At 43.8% G+C, this 15,120-nt stretch overlaps 2 protein-coding genes across 5 annotated transcripts in view; both read right to left on the bottom strand.

Annotated features, from left to right (window-relative positions):
* lifra (LIF receptor subunit alpha a) overlaps positions 1-15,120 on the bottom strand; it is a 237,781-nt gene that overhangs the window by 124,943 nt on the left and 97,718 nt on the right. Inside the window, exon 2 of one of the 4 annotated variants that reach the window (XM_080189541.1) lies at positions 2,487-2,585. The exons of 2 other annotated variants lie outside the window; for them this stretch is intronic. The gene's annotated coding sequence lies outside the window, so the exon portion shown is untranslated. Of the gene's footprint in view, positions 1-2,486; positions 2,586-6,353; positions 6,378-15,120 lie in introns of those variants that run through there. One more of the 4 variants, XM_080189546.1, reaches the window with a different exon arrangement.
* LOC145343523 (histone H4-like) lies at positions 10,219-10,528 on the bottom strand. Its single transcript, XM_080189774.1, is given in 2 exon segments — positions 10,219-10,423; positions 10,425-10,528. Coding segments are annotated over 2 exon segments (309 nt in total).

Here is a 15,120-nt window from a genome sequence, read left to right as displayed (position 1 = left end):
TCCTCTGCACCCTCTCCAAAGCCTCCACATCCTTCCTGTAATGTGGGGACCAGAACTGCACACAATACTCCAAGTGCGGCTGCACCAGAGTTGTGTACAGTTGCAACATGACGCTGCAACTCCTAAATTCAATCCCCCTACCAATAAACGCCAAGACACCGTATGCCTTCTTAACAACCTTATCTACTTGATTCCCAACTTTCAGGGATCTATGTACACATACACCTAGATCCCTCTGTTCATCCACACTATTCAAAGTCCTCCCGTTAGCCCTATACTCAACACATCTGTTATTCCTACCAAAGTGAATTACCTCACACTTCTCCGCATTAAACTCCATCCGCCACCTCTCGGCCCAGCTCTGCAACCTGTTTAAGTCTCCCTGCAAACTATGACACCTTTCCTCACAATCTACCACACCTCCGACTTTGGTGTCATCAGCAAACTTACTAATCCACCCAACTATACCCTCATCCAGATCATTAATAAAAATTACAAACAGCAGTGGCCCCAAAACAGATCCCTGAGGCACACCGCTCGTAACCAAACTCTATGACGACTATTTACCATCAACCACCACCCTCTGTCTCCTATCCGCTAGCCAATTCCTGATCCAATTTCCTAGACTACCCTCAATCCCATACATCTGCATTTTCTGCAGAAGCCTACCATGGTGAACCTTATCAAACGCCTTACTAAAATCCATATATACCACGTCAACTGCCTTACCCCCATCCACCTCTTTGGTCACTTTCTCAAAAAACTCAATAAGGTTAGTAAGGCACGACCTACCTGCTACAAAACCATGCTGACTATCTCCAATCAATTAATTACTCTCCAAATAACTATAAATCCTATCCCTAATAATTTTTTCTAAAATCTTGCCCACAACAGAAGTAAGACTCACCGGTCTATAATTCCCGGGGAAGTCTCTGTTCCCCTTCTTAAACAATGGGACAACATTCGCTATCCTCCAATCTTCCGGTACTATACCAGAGACCAACGACGACCTGAAGATCAGAGCCAGAGGCTCTGCAATCACCTCTCTTGCCTCCCAGAGAATCCTAGGGTAACTCCCATCCGGACCAGGGGACTTATCTATTTTCAAACCCTCTAGAATATCCAGCACATCCCCCTTATCAACTGCAATACTGTCTATTTTACACCCCTGCAACCCAGTGTCCTCCTCAGCTATATTCATGTCCCCCTGCGTGAACACCGAAGAGAAATATTGGTTCAATGCCTCTCCAATCTCTTCCGGTTCCACACACAACTTCCCTCTACTGTCTGTAACTGGCCCTAATCTTGCCCTAACCAACCTTCTGTTCTTGACATACCTATAGAACGCCTTAGGATTCTCCTTAATCCTATCAGCCAAAGTCTTCTCATGTCCTCTTTTAGCCCTTCTTAACTCACTCTTCAACTCCCTCCTAGCCAATCTAAAGCTTTCTAATGCACTACCTGAGCCCTCAAGCCTCATCCGAACATAAGCCTCCTTTTTCTTTTTAACCAACGAATCAACTTTTTTAGTGCACCACGGTTCCCTAGCCCTACCAAATCCTCCTTGCCTGACAGGGACATACCTATCACGGACTCGCAGTAGCTGCTCCTTGAAAAAACTCCACATTTCGGACATACCCAGTCCCTGTAATCTCCTAGTCCAACCTATGCTTCCTAATTCTCTCCTAATAGCCTCATAATTACCCTTCCCCCAGCTAAAACTACTGACCCGAGGTTCATGCCTATCCCTTTCCATCACTAAGGTGAACGTAACCGAATTGTGGTCACTATCACCAAAATGCACACCAACTTCCAAGTCGCACCTGGTCTGGCTCATTTCCCAGCACCAAATCCAATATAGCCTCACCTCTAGTTGGCCTATCTACATACTGAGTCAAAAAACCTTCCTGCACGCTTTGTACAAAAACTGACCCCTCTAACGAGCTAGAGCTATAGCAATTCCAATCAATATTAGTAAAGTTAAAGTCCCCCATAACAATTACCCTATTACTTTCACTCCTAACCAGGATCGTCTCCGCAATCCTTTCCTCAACCTCTCTAGAACTTTTAGGAGGTCTGTAAAAGACTCCCAACAGGGTGACCTCTCCTCTCCTATTTCTAATCTCCGCCCATACTACCTCAACAGACAAGTCCTCATCAAACTTCCTCTCTGACACTGTGATACAGTCCTTGACCAATAATGCTACCCCTCCCCCCCTTCTACCTCCTTCTCTACTCCGACTGAAGCATTTGAACCCCGGGACCTGCAACAACCATTCCTGACCCTGCTCTATCCATGTCTCTGAAATGGCCACAACATCAAAGTCCCAATAATGTACACAGATCTCCAAATTTTCTCTCATTGGCACCTTGTACAACTGAATCATAACCTTCCCCCAACCTCCCCCCAACTTTTGTATTCTATTTCTCTTGCAATGAATTCTAATATTCTACCAGCTTTCTTCATGACTTGCTTTACCTGCAAAAGTAGCCTTGTGTGATTCATGCAGTAGGGCACCCAGATCCTGTTGCACCTCAGAGCTCTGCAATCTCTCACCATTTAGATAATATGCTTTTTAATTTTCCTGCCAAAATGAAAAAGATCACATTTTCCCACATTATACTCCATTTGCCAGATCTTTGCCTGCTCACTTAATCTATCCAATATATTTTTGTAGCCTCCATGTTGTCGGAGACAGTTAAAGTAGTTTATATTAGAAATAAGATATACATTTAAGCTTAATTTGTATTTCCATATTTGTGTTTTAAGGGTTAACGTTAACTTCATATTAAACCAAGGTGCCAGCAAGTCTAAGTTTAAACTTTGCCTGCATTGTAATTAAGAGTTTATAACATAAAAATAATTACAAGGGTTAAAAAGCATTAAGCTGTTGCTCAGCAACCAGGGGCTCACACTAAAAATCAAAAGTAGTTTGTCAGTCTAGAACCACGTAAGCTAAAAGCAAGAAGCTTTCCACAGAAGCTACCAGTACTGGCAGGAGAATAAAGGGGCAGAAAGCAAGTCTCAAGAGCTAAAGAAAAGATAATTCCAGATACGAGGGAACGAAAAGAGGAAAATCACAGGAAGACTGAAGTCAAGGGACCAAAAGGATCAGAATCTGAATAAGGCTCTTTTCACTGAAGTTAAAGAGGCAGTATGTGGCTTTCAGTTAAAGACAGGGCTGCAAGGTGCAGAGTTTCAGGATTTTATCCCAACAATAGCAAAAGAGTGGTTATATATCTCCAAGTGAGAATGGTATGTGGCATGATGGAGAACTTGCAGTTGGTGGTGTTCCCATTATTCTGTTGCTTTTCTTCTTGGTACAGATACAGATTTGGAAGGCAAACTCTAAGAAGATTTGGCAAATTTTTGCAGTGTATCTTGTAAATGGCGCACACATCTGCCACTGCATAGTAGTGGTAGAGGAAGTGAACAATGAAAGTGGTGGGTGAGCTGCCAGTCAAGTGGGTTGCTTTGTCAGCAAAGTATAGTATGCAGGATAATGCAGATATAATCAGCAGGATGGTGAGGGCAAGGAGAGTGTGAAGACAGATAATAATCACGAGTAGCAACTCCTTAGTGATGTCACACTTCGCATCCCAAAGACAATACAAACACTGCCACCCGAGTTGAGATCAATGTGCAATTCCAGCCTCCGGGTGACTGTCTTCAAGATTAGGAATACTGCGGCGAGTAACTCACTCCCTGATTCCCCAAAGCCTAATCACCATCTACAAGGCCTAAGTCAGGAGTGTGATGGAATACTCCCCATGTGCCTGGATGGGTGCAACTCCAACAATACTCAAGAAGCTTGACACTATCCAGAACAAAGCAGCTCAACTGATTGGCACCACATCTACAAATATTTAATTCCTCCACCATCGATGCTTAGTAGCAGCAGTGTGTACTATCTACAAGATGCACTGCAGCAACTCATCAAAGATGCTTAGATAGCACCTTCCAAACCCAGAACCACCTTCATCTAGAAGGAATAGAACAGCAGATAGACGGAAACACCACCACTTGCAAGTTCCCCTCCAAACCACTCACCATCCTGACGTGAAAATATATTGGCCATTCCTTCATAGTCGCTGGGTCAAAGTCCTGGAATTTCCTTCCTAAAGGCATTGTGGGTCAACCCACTGAACATGGACTGCAGCAATTCAAGAAGGCCACCTTGAATCACTGCAATCCACCCACCACCACTTTTTCAAAGGCAACTAGGGATGGGCAATAAATGCTGGCCAACCAGTGACACTCATGTCCCATGAACGAATTTTAAAAAATGTGGAGTTTGCACATTCTCCCTGTGTCTACGTGGCTTTCCTCCGCCTGCTGCAGTTTCCTCCCACACACCAAAGATGTGCAGGTTCGGTGGACTGGCCATGCTACATTGCCCTTTAGTGTCCAAAGATGTGTAGGTTAGGAGGTTTGGCAGCTTGAATGTGTGGGGTTACAGAGAAAGGGCAGGGGTGGGCCTGGGTAGGATGCTCTGTCGCAGAGTTGGTGAAGACTCAATGGGCCAAATGGCCTCTTTCTGCATTGTAGACATTCTCTGATTTTGAACTGGTTGTATCGACACTTCAAGCAGCGCATGGATTTACTTCTTCAAACTGTAGAGTAATTCTGTCGTCAGTAAAATTCATTGCTTTAAAATTGTGGTAATACACACAAACCCATGTTTGAAGAAACCTGGCATAGGGACACAAACATAACTACTTCTGGAATGCTTACTCTAACATTCTCTCAGTTGCATCTTGATTCAGACTATATGAGTTAAAAATTCCTGTACGAGGCAAATATTTCATTAGTATACATTAAAATTAACCATAACATATTGATTCGTAAACTGCATCTGGATATAAATTCTTGCACCATTTTTGTCGTAGTTTTTAAACTTTTTTTAAAAAGCTGTTTCATTGTAGCAGTCATATTCAATTTGAGGGATTTTCACCCAACGACAACTGGGATAAAATAACAGATTTAGGATAGAGAGCAGGAAATTTTTTGGAAACAGAGATTTTTGAGTCTATTCAGTGCACTAGGCTCAATGATTGAAGAAATCTACTGCAGATGGACTGCTGCGATTCAAGAAAATGGCTCATCATCACCTTCTTCAGGTTAATTAGGGATAAGCAATAAATGCTGGCCTAGCCAGTGATGCCCACATCACAAGGGCAAAGAAAAATAAATTAAAATAGGAAAGGCAATGAAGGGACAAGAGATCAAGGTAGGTACATGGAATCAAGCTTGTGCAGAGGATAAAGTTTATTTATTTATTAGTCACAAGTAAGGCTTACATTAACACTGCAATGAAGTTGCTGTGAAATTCCCCTAGTCACCACAGTCTGGCACCTGTTCAGGTCAATGCACCTAACCAGCAAGTCTTTCAGAATGTGGGAGGAAACCGGAGCAATTCCACACAGAACATGCAGACTCCACACAAACAGTGACCCAAGCCTGGAATCGAACCCGGATCCCTGGCGCTATGAAGCAGCAGTGCTAACCACCGTGCCGCAGAACACCAAGTGGCTGAGCTACATATTTCAATTCTGGGTTGTAATTGCTACATAATTCAATGAAAGTTTTCTTCATGGCCAGTTTGGGGCCGCTAAACCTTTTGGCCCTCTCAGAGGGTGGTGGGAGCCGGAAACCCTCACAACCTTTCAAAAATATTTGGATGAGCATTTGAAACATCATAACATTCAAGGATATGGGACAAGTGCAGGAAAATGGAATTATCCTTTAGTGGTAATGATTGTCAGTGCAGACTCGATGAGCCGAAATGCCTTTTCTGCACTGTATGACAATGACACTAAGAGATAATTCATTAATCTGTACCTTTCATAATTGTCGAGCTTCCAGGCCAGCCCCGAGCAATCATTACCACTTTATCACTTCCTTTTCAATATTAAGTTAGTGTAAATAATAAATCATAAGTTGACAAAATAGGTCAGGTCCAGGACACTTAGACACCTTAAGATATTTTTTAATGTACTGTGTGAACAGGTACCGAGCATATGAAATTTTGGCAACATCATCACCAGTGTTAAACATTACTCTTTTCTTTAAGAGAAAATCTTCCCAATTCTTCAACCATCAATATAATTGGTTAAACATTACCAACAATAGTAAGTGAAGGGGAAATTGCAGCAGAGTTAATTCATCCATGGAACTAGTTTGAAATGCTACCAGGCCTCTGAGAAGCTACTTTTTTCATCATCGTCTGTAACAAATTATCTTAAAACATCTTCCTCTCCCCCTCCCATTAGCACTCCAACCTCCAACACCCCAATCCTCTGTCAGCACCTTCCCATGCAATCGCAGGAAGTATAACACCCACTCCCCTTACCTCCTCCCTCCTCGCTGTCGAAAATCACAAACATTCCTTCCCAGTGAAGCAGCGATTTCCTTGTATTTCTTTCAATTTAGTCTATTGCATTCACTGCTCACAATGTGCTTGCCTCTACTTGGAGAGACAGGAACATATTTGTTCAGCCCACAAGCATAACCCTGACCTTCCTGTCACTTGTCATTTCATCATCTTGCTCTCACGCTCACACTTATGTCCTCAGCCTGCTGCTGTGTTCCAGTGAAGCCCAATACAAGCTGAAGGAACAATACCTCATCTTCCGATTAGGCACACAGCAGCCTTCCGGAATCAAAATCGAGTTCAACAACTTAGACCATGAACTCTATCCTCCAGTTTGATTGCCGTCTTCCCACCCCCCATCCCTCCCCTGCCCCACCCCCGGCACGTGGCAATTTGAATCTTGCTTTTGCTATCAGAGCTGACCTTTATTCTTCTATTCCCACTTCACTGAACCAATGCTTTGTATCTTTCCCACTATCATCACCACTCCCATTGCCTTTGCTCTATGTCATCTTTGTAATTTAACCTCCGCATCCCTTTAATCCCTTGATCTTCCCTTTTGCTTCACGTACCTTTTTCTTCAACAGCATAAACATAAGAACATAAGAAATAGGAGCAGGAGTAGGCCATCTAGCCCTTCGAGCCTGCCCCGCCATTCAATAAGATCATGGCTGATCTGTCGCTGCTCAGTTCCACTTTCCCGCTTTCTCCCCATAACCCTTAATCCCCTCTCTTATCAAAAACCCATCAACCCGCGTCTTAAAAATATTTAGCGAGGCAGTCTCCACCACTTCAACGGGCAGAGAATTCCAGAGATTCACCACCCTTTGAGTGAAGAAGTTCCTCCTCAACTCCGTTCTAAACCGCCACCCTTTTATCTTGAGGCTGTGCCCCCTAGTCCTACTGTCTTTTTTGAGTGGCAAGAGTCTCTCCACCTCTATCCTGTCCATCCCATTCATCATCTTATACGTCTCAATGAGATCTCCCCTCATTCTTCTAAACTCTAACGAGTACAAGCCCAGTTTATTCAGCCTCTCCTCATAGCTCAACCCCCTCAACTCCGGTATCAGCCTAGTAAACCTCCTCTGCACTCCCTCCAAGGCCAAAATATCTTTGCGCAGGTGCGGCGCCCAAAACTGCACACAGTACTCCAGCTGCGGCCTCACCAATGCCCTATACAGCTGCAGCAAGACCTCCCTACTTTTATATTCAATCCCATCATATTTCTATCTTGTAGAATCATTGAATCCCTACAGTGTAGGAGGAGGCCATTCGGCCCATTGAGCCTGCACCCACAACAATCTCAGCCAGGCCCTAACCCTAACCCTGTAATCCCATTATTTACCCTACTAATTCCCCTGACATTAAAGGGCAATTGAGCATGGCCAATCAACCTAACTCGCACACCTTTGGAGTGTGGGAGGAAACCGGAGCACCTGAAGGGAATCCACGCAGACACAGGGGGAACGTGCAGACTCCACACAGTCAGTGGCCTAAGCTAGGAATCGAACCCTGATTCGTGGCACTGTGAAGCAGCAGCGCTAACCACTGTGTCACCGTGCCGCCCTTCAGTTCCAAAGAAGAGTCAAATCAGACTTCAAATATTAACTCTGTTTCTCTCTCCACAGGTGCTGCCAGGTGTGCTGAGTTTATCCAGCACTTTGCTTTCATTTCAGAGCTCCAGTACCTGCAATTATTTTGCTTTTACATTTTATACAGAGCTTTAAAATAGAAAAATCCCAAGGTGCTTCACAATTCCTATCAAACAAAAATGGACTTCAAGTAAATGGATAAATAATAATAGCAACTAAAACCTTGGTGCAAGAAACAGGGTTTAAGGAGTCTAAGAAACAGAGAGCAAGACTGGAAATAGCAAAACTAATGAACTTCAGGGCTTTGTACTGATCTTGTTTATCTATCGGCTGTGTGATAGCACTCTTGCTTTTTGAGTCAGAAGGTTATGAATTTAAAGCCCAGTTCCTGCCTTAAGAAACCTAACACTGTGTTATGTGGTTTCCCTCACTACACTTACTACTGAAGTACAGTGGGAGTAATACTGGGAGGAATTTTCCCCCATGTACAGTATAGCAAAATCACGAACTAATTGATAATGAGTGGCTCTATGGCTTTGCTTTATTCTGTTTTAGTCAGATAAGAAGATAAGAACATAAGACCAGAACATAAGAAATAGGAGCAGGAGTAGGCCATCTAGCCCTTCGATCCTGCCCCGCCATTCAATAAGATCATGGCTGGTCTGAAGTGGCTCAGTTCCACTTTCCCGCTTTCTCCCCATAACCCTTAATTCCCTTGCCTACCAAAAACCTATCTACCCGCGTCTTAAATATATTTAGTGAGGTAGCCTCCACCACTTCAACGGGCAGAGAATTCCAGAGATTCACCACCCTTTGAGTGAAAAAGTTCCTCCTCAACTCTGTTCTAAGCTGCACGCCACCACCCCCCCCACCTTATCTTGAGGCTGTGCCCTCTAGTTCTAGATATTTGTCACAACACTTTCTTTAATTTCACACTGTGGGAGTTTTATTGCATCCTTCATAAACCTACAAACAACGACTTGGTTTTGGATCTCAGTGCAGTATTCATGAACTGCTACACTGTTGGAAGAAATGTCTTTCAGGAGCAAAGGCCACCTGCCCCCTCCACAGAACCACAGATTCCCTGCAGTGCACCAATCCACCTAACCCACACATCTTTAGACACTCGGGGGCAATTTAGCCTGGCTAATCCCTCTAATCCACACAATCGGCAGTTGCATTTCCCTATATTACAGCTGTGACCACTCTGATCCTGAAGCACTTTGGAGCAAGTCCAGGTGTGAAAGAGCTTCATATAAATATAAGTTAATTATACATAACTACTGCAAAGAAAACATACTTGGTTCGGGCTGCAATCCAGCTCCAGAGACTGATACTTAACTATAAGTCTGACTGGAAGCAGCGTATTTGACTACAACAAATGGATTTGTAGTCAGGCTCAAAATCCCCACAGCCTTATAAAGTAGAAAAGCTAATCTTCTGCCAAACATATAAAATTATTTGTAAATATGATTATATGTAAGATTCCACAGTCATCTCATTTTAGAGAAGCATTCTCCTCATTGCCATTGTTTAGAATATAAGAACAACACAGATAGTGTTAACAGTATAAAAGTAACACTGACAAAGTGAAATCACACACTCTGCCCACATTGCTACATCTCGTGAGAAAAGCTGTAGCTCATGGAATAAAAAGTAGCAGCATGGTTACGAAATTGGCTAAATTACAGGAAACAGAGTAGTGATTTATGGATGTTTCCCAGGATTGACGAAGGCTTACAGTGGAGTTCCCCAAACGTTAGTGCCGGAGCCCGTGGTTTTCCTGATGTTTATTAATGGCCTAGATCTTGCAGTAAGAAGTCTCACAACACCAGATTCAAGTCTAACCAGTTTATTTGATAGTAATCCCACAAGGAACCTTCCACACACCTGACGAAGGAACACTGTTTCTGAAAGCTTGTGAGATTACTGTCAAATAAAGTGGTTGGACTTAAACCTGGTGTTGTGAGACTCCTTACTGTGTTTACCCCAATCCAATGCTGGCATCTCTACATCTAGATCTTGGCGTACAGGGGACAATTTTGAAACTTGTGGATCATACAAAACTCAGAAGTTTTGTGAACTTTGAGGTGGTGGTAGCAGATGAAGTGACAAAATGTCAAGTTATTTTGTTACAAAGAACATGGTACGGTATTATAAAATAAAGGGTACAATGTGTAGGAGCAGTGGGACTCTGACGCATATGCGCATTAGTCAGTGAAGGTAAGTCGCTGTTCCCCTTTACCCTATCCTCAACCACCAAAGCCATACAGAGTCCGCCCTTGGCGCTTTAGCACGTACACCACATCCATGGTGGTCACCGTTCTGCACTGGGCATGTTCAGTGTAGGTTATCGAGTCCCTGATCACATTCTCCAAAAACACCTTCAACACCCCGTGGACCTCCTCATAGATCAAGCCGGAGATACGCTTGACTCCTCCGCGGCGAGCCAGACGTGATGGCAGGCTTGGTAATACCTTGAATATTGTCGCGGAGCACCTTGCGGTGCCGCTTGGCTTCACCTTTACCAAGCCCTTCATCACCTTTCCCTCTTCCTGACATAATAGCATCCTAGGCTTTATTAATCGGGGCGTTGTGTACAGGAGCAAGGAGGTTATATTGAACTTGGATAAGAAACTAATTCGGTCTCAGCTGGACTAATGAATCCAGTTTTAGGCTCTGCCCTTTAGGAAGGATGGGAAGGCACTGGTGAGAGTGCAGAAAAGATTCAAGGGAATGGTTCCAGGGATGAGGAACTTCAGTTATGAAGACAGAGTGGAGAAGCTGGGACTGTTTTACTGAGATAAGAGAAGGCTGAGAGCAGATTTAATTGAGGTATTCAAAATCATGAGGGATCTGGGCAGTGTTGGTATGGAGCAATTACTCCCATTTATAAAAGGGTCGAGAATGAGAGGGCACAGATTAAAATAATTTGCAAAAGAAGCAAAAGCTGTATTAATTTCAAGGAGGTATATGAGGTTGACCTCTTGGATATGAGCTTCCTGATGGAGGTCATAATTGCCTGTACCCTGCTCCTGGGCCTGGCAAAGCTTGCCACAAACAGGTCCAGGCAGTGGGTGACCAAGATGTCATCCAACCTGACTGTCTGCCCCTCTACAGCAGCTAGACTCGCAGCCAGGTGTTGCTGGAGAGGGGGAATGCAGTGTCCAAGGGCACCATTGATGCCTTCCATGCCTGCTGGGCACTGCAGTGACTGGGGTGCACTATTGACCCATTTACTCTCTCTTAAATTGATGTTTTAAGTTTCCTTTCCATTTTGTCTTTTGTTTCAGGGAGCTGTCCCTTTTAATTTGCCCCCTCGTGAGCTTGAGTTAGTTTATTTGGTTGGCCAATAAAATTGGTCATAACTGCCTGTTCCAATCAGGGAATCTCATTAGTATATAAAATTGGGAGTGTCAGGCATTCTGATACTCCGGATTCTGACTGTATACCAGAAGCATGCTGAGTGGAATAGAGTTTACAAATAAAGGCAATCTGGTGAAGGACACTGGCCTCTGAGAAGTTATTTCAAAAGTGATATAAGGAAACACTTTTTCATGCATGAAGTGGTTAAAGTTTGGAACGTACTGCCTGAGAATGTGGTGGAACATAGAACATTACAGCGCAGAACAGGCCCTTCGGCCCACGATGTTGCGCCGACCAGTTAAGAAACAATGACCCTCTAACCTAAACCAAATCCTTTCCATCCATAAACCTATCCACGGATCTCTTAAACGCCCCCAAACTAGGCGCATTTACAACTGCAGCAGGCAGGGCATTCCAATCCCTCACCACCCTCTGGGTAAAGAACCTACCTCTGACATCCGTCCTATAACTACCACCCCTTAATTTAAAGCTATGCCCCCTCATGCTAGCTTTCTCCATCCGAGGAAAAAGGCTATCACTGTCCACCCTATCTAAACCTCTAATCATCTTATATGTTTCAAGAAGGTCCCCTCGTAGCCGCCTTCTTTCTAACGAAAACAACCTCAAATCCCTCAGTCTCTCCTCATAGGACCTCCCCACCATACCAGGCAACATCCTGGTAAACCTCCTCTGCACCCTCTCCAAAGCCTCCACATCCTTCCTATACTGTGGGGACCAGAACTGCACACAATACTCCAAGTGCGGCCGCACCAGAGTTTTGTACAGTTGCAACATGATGCTGCGGCTCCTAAATTCAATCCCCCTAACAATAAACGCCAAGACACCATATGCCTTCCTAACAACCCTATCTACTTGATTCCCAACTTTCAGGGATCTATGTACACATACACCTAGATCCCTCTGTTCATCCACACTATTCAGAGTCCTACCGTTAGCCCTATACTCTACACATCCGTTATTCCTGCCAAAGTGAATTACCTCACACTGGAGGCAGCTTCATTCAGAGCATTCACACACTATTGGACTGTTATTTGAAGAAGAAGGTGCAGAGTTACGGAGGAAGGCAGTGGCTCAATTGGAGGTAGTAAGTGGCTCAATTGGAGAGTCAATGGTAACAGGGTAGGCCAAATGGCCGCCTTCTGTACGGTAACAATTCAGAAGAGCAGGATAAAGTTAGCCTGCACAAAGTTAGCAGAAAAAACAGTGATTGCCAGCGTGAGGGGAAGTAATTTTCTGGTCTCAAACTAGTAGCCGAGGTAAACATGCTCCCATTTTCCTCACAGTCATATTACAAATCATTTATCATAAATTTTGTTAGCTCTTCACTACATGCTCAATGGAGCACTACAAGCAGTTACAGGCATCACATTCTGGCCACAGTTCACTTATTTTCCCAAATACAAAGCCATGTATTTATCTTAGCACTGCAATCTTTCTTGGTGCTGTGGCCATGTGTTTGCTTTGTAGCCAAAGAACGCACCAAGAATAAACAGCAAACGCAAAGAATCATTCGGGCTAGGAGCAGGAGTAGGCAATTTAGCTCCTCGAGCCTACTCCACCGTTTAAAATGACCATGACTGACTTAATCTCAGATTCAATTCCACTTACCTGCCCATTCACTATAGCTCTTCAAACCCTTTCTAACTAAAGATCTGTCCACCTCTTCACTAAATTTACTCACTGTCCCAGCATCCAACGCACTCTGGGGTAGTGAATTTCAGACTCACAACCCTTTCAGAGAAGTAATTTCTCATTTCTGTTTTAAATCTGCCACCCCTTATCCTAAAACTATGACCTCCTGTTCTAGATTGCCCTACAAGAGGAAGCATCCTCTCCACCTCTACTTTGTCAATCCCGTTATCACCTTTTATCAATTAGATCTCCCCTCATTCTTCTAAACTCCAGGGAATTTTGGCCTAAATTGCCCAATCTCTCTTCATTAGACAAACACCTCATCTCTAGAATCAATCCAGGGAACTTCCTCTGAACTGCCTCCAATGCTACTACATCCAGCAAACAGAGTCAAGGAGAATCCCAAGGCTTTTTATGCATATATTAGGAGCAAGAGGGTAGCAAGAGAACGAGTAGGCCCACTCAAAGACAATGGAGAGAAGTTACGCATGGAGCCACAGGAAGTGGGAGAGATCCTTAATGAGTACTGTGTGTTAGATGCTGAGGTCAGGGAAAGGATTGTGAATGCTCTAGAGAATGTCAATATATCAAAGGAGGAAATGTTGAGTATCTTAAATTGCATTACGATAGACAAGTCTCTAGGGCCGGATGGGATCTGTCCCAGGTTATTGCGGGAAGCCTGGAGAGAAATAGCTGGGGTCTTAACAGTTTTCTTCACATCCTCTTTGACCACAGGTGAGGTCCAGAGAACTGGAGAATAGCCAATGTTATTCCCTTGTTTAAGAAAGGAAGCAGGGATAATCCAGGAAATTATAGGGCGGTGAGCCTGACATTAGCGGTGGGGAAGCTTTTGGAGAAGATACTGAGACACAGTATCCAGGCAAATGCGAGATGATGCATTTCGGAGGATCAAATTTAGGTATGAATTATACTCCGAATGGCAGAACCCATAGAAACATTAACATAGAGGGAATTGGGTGTGTAGGTCCACAGTTCCTTAAAAGTGGCAACGTAGGTGGCCAAGCTGATAAAGAAGGCACATGGCATGTTTGCCTTCATCAGCTGGGGCATTAAGTACAAAAGTTGGGAAATCATGTTGCAACTATATAAAACCTTGGTTAGGTTGCATTTAGAGTACTGCGTGTAGTTCTGATCACCACATTATCAGAAGGACCACAGAAGCAGGCTTTTTGGCCCTTCTCTGCTGTGCCGAACCATTTTTCTGCCTAATCCCACTGACCTGCACCATATCCCTCCACACCGCTCTCATCCATGTACCTGTCCAAGTTTTTCTTAAATGTTAAAAATGAGCCTGCATTTACCACTCCATCTGGCAGCTCATTCCACACTCCCACCACTCTCTGTGTGAAGAAGCCCCCACCCCACCCCACAATATTCCCTTTAAACTTTTCCTCCTTCACCCTTAACCCATGTCCTCTAGTTTTTTTCTCCCTTAGCCTCAGTGGAAAAAAGCCTGCTTGCATTCACTCTATCGAAACCCATCATAGTTTTGTACATCTCTATTAAATCTCCCCTCATTCTTCTATGCCCCAGGGAATAAATTCCTAACCTATTCAATCTTTCTCTGTAACTCAGTTTCTCAAGTCCCGGCAACATCCTTGTAAACCTTCTCTGCACTCTTTCAACCTTATTAATATTCTTCCTGTAATTAGATGACCAAAACTGCACACCATACTTTAATTTCGGCCTCACCAATGTCTTATACAACCTCACCATAACATTCCAACTCTTATACTCAATACTTTAATTTGTAAAGGCCAATGTTCCAAAAGAACGCTTTACGACTCTATCTGGATGTGGAAGCTTTGGAGAGAGTGCAGAGAAGGTTCACCAGGATGTTGCCTGGTCTTGAGGATATCAAAGTTTAAAGTTAAAGTTTATTTATTAGTCACAAGTAAAGCTTACATTAGCACTGCAATTAAGTTACTGTGAAATTCCCCTAGTTGCCACAGTCAGGCACCTGTTCCAATCAAGGCACCTATCATCATAGAAATCATAGAATCCCTACAGTACAGAAAGAGGCCATTCGGTCCATCCAGTCTGCACCGACCACGATCCCACCCAGGCCCTACTCCCATGTCCCTACATATTTTACCCGCTAATCCTTCTAACCT

Source organism: Carcharhinus amblyrhynchos, chromosome 5 (assembly GCF_965287045.1).
Source record: "Carcharhinus amblyrhynchos chromosome 5, sCarAmb.v2.hapA, whole genome shotgun sequence".
Classification (NCBI taxonomy): Eukaryota; Metazoa; Chordata; class Chondrichthyes; order Carcharhiniformes; family Carcharhinidae; genus Carcharhinus; species Carcharhinus amblyrhynchos.
This window is presented reverse-complemented; position numbering and strand designations above follow the sequence as displayed.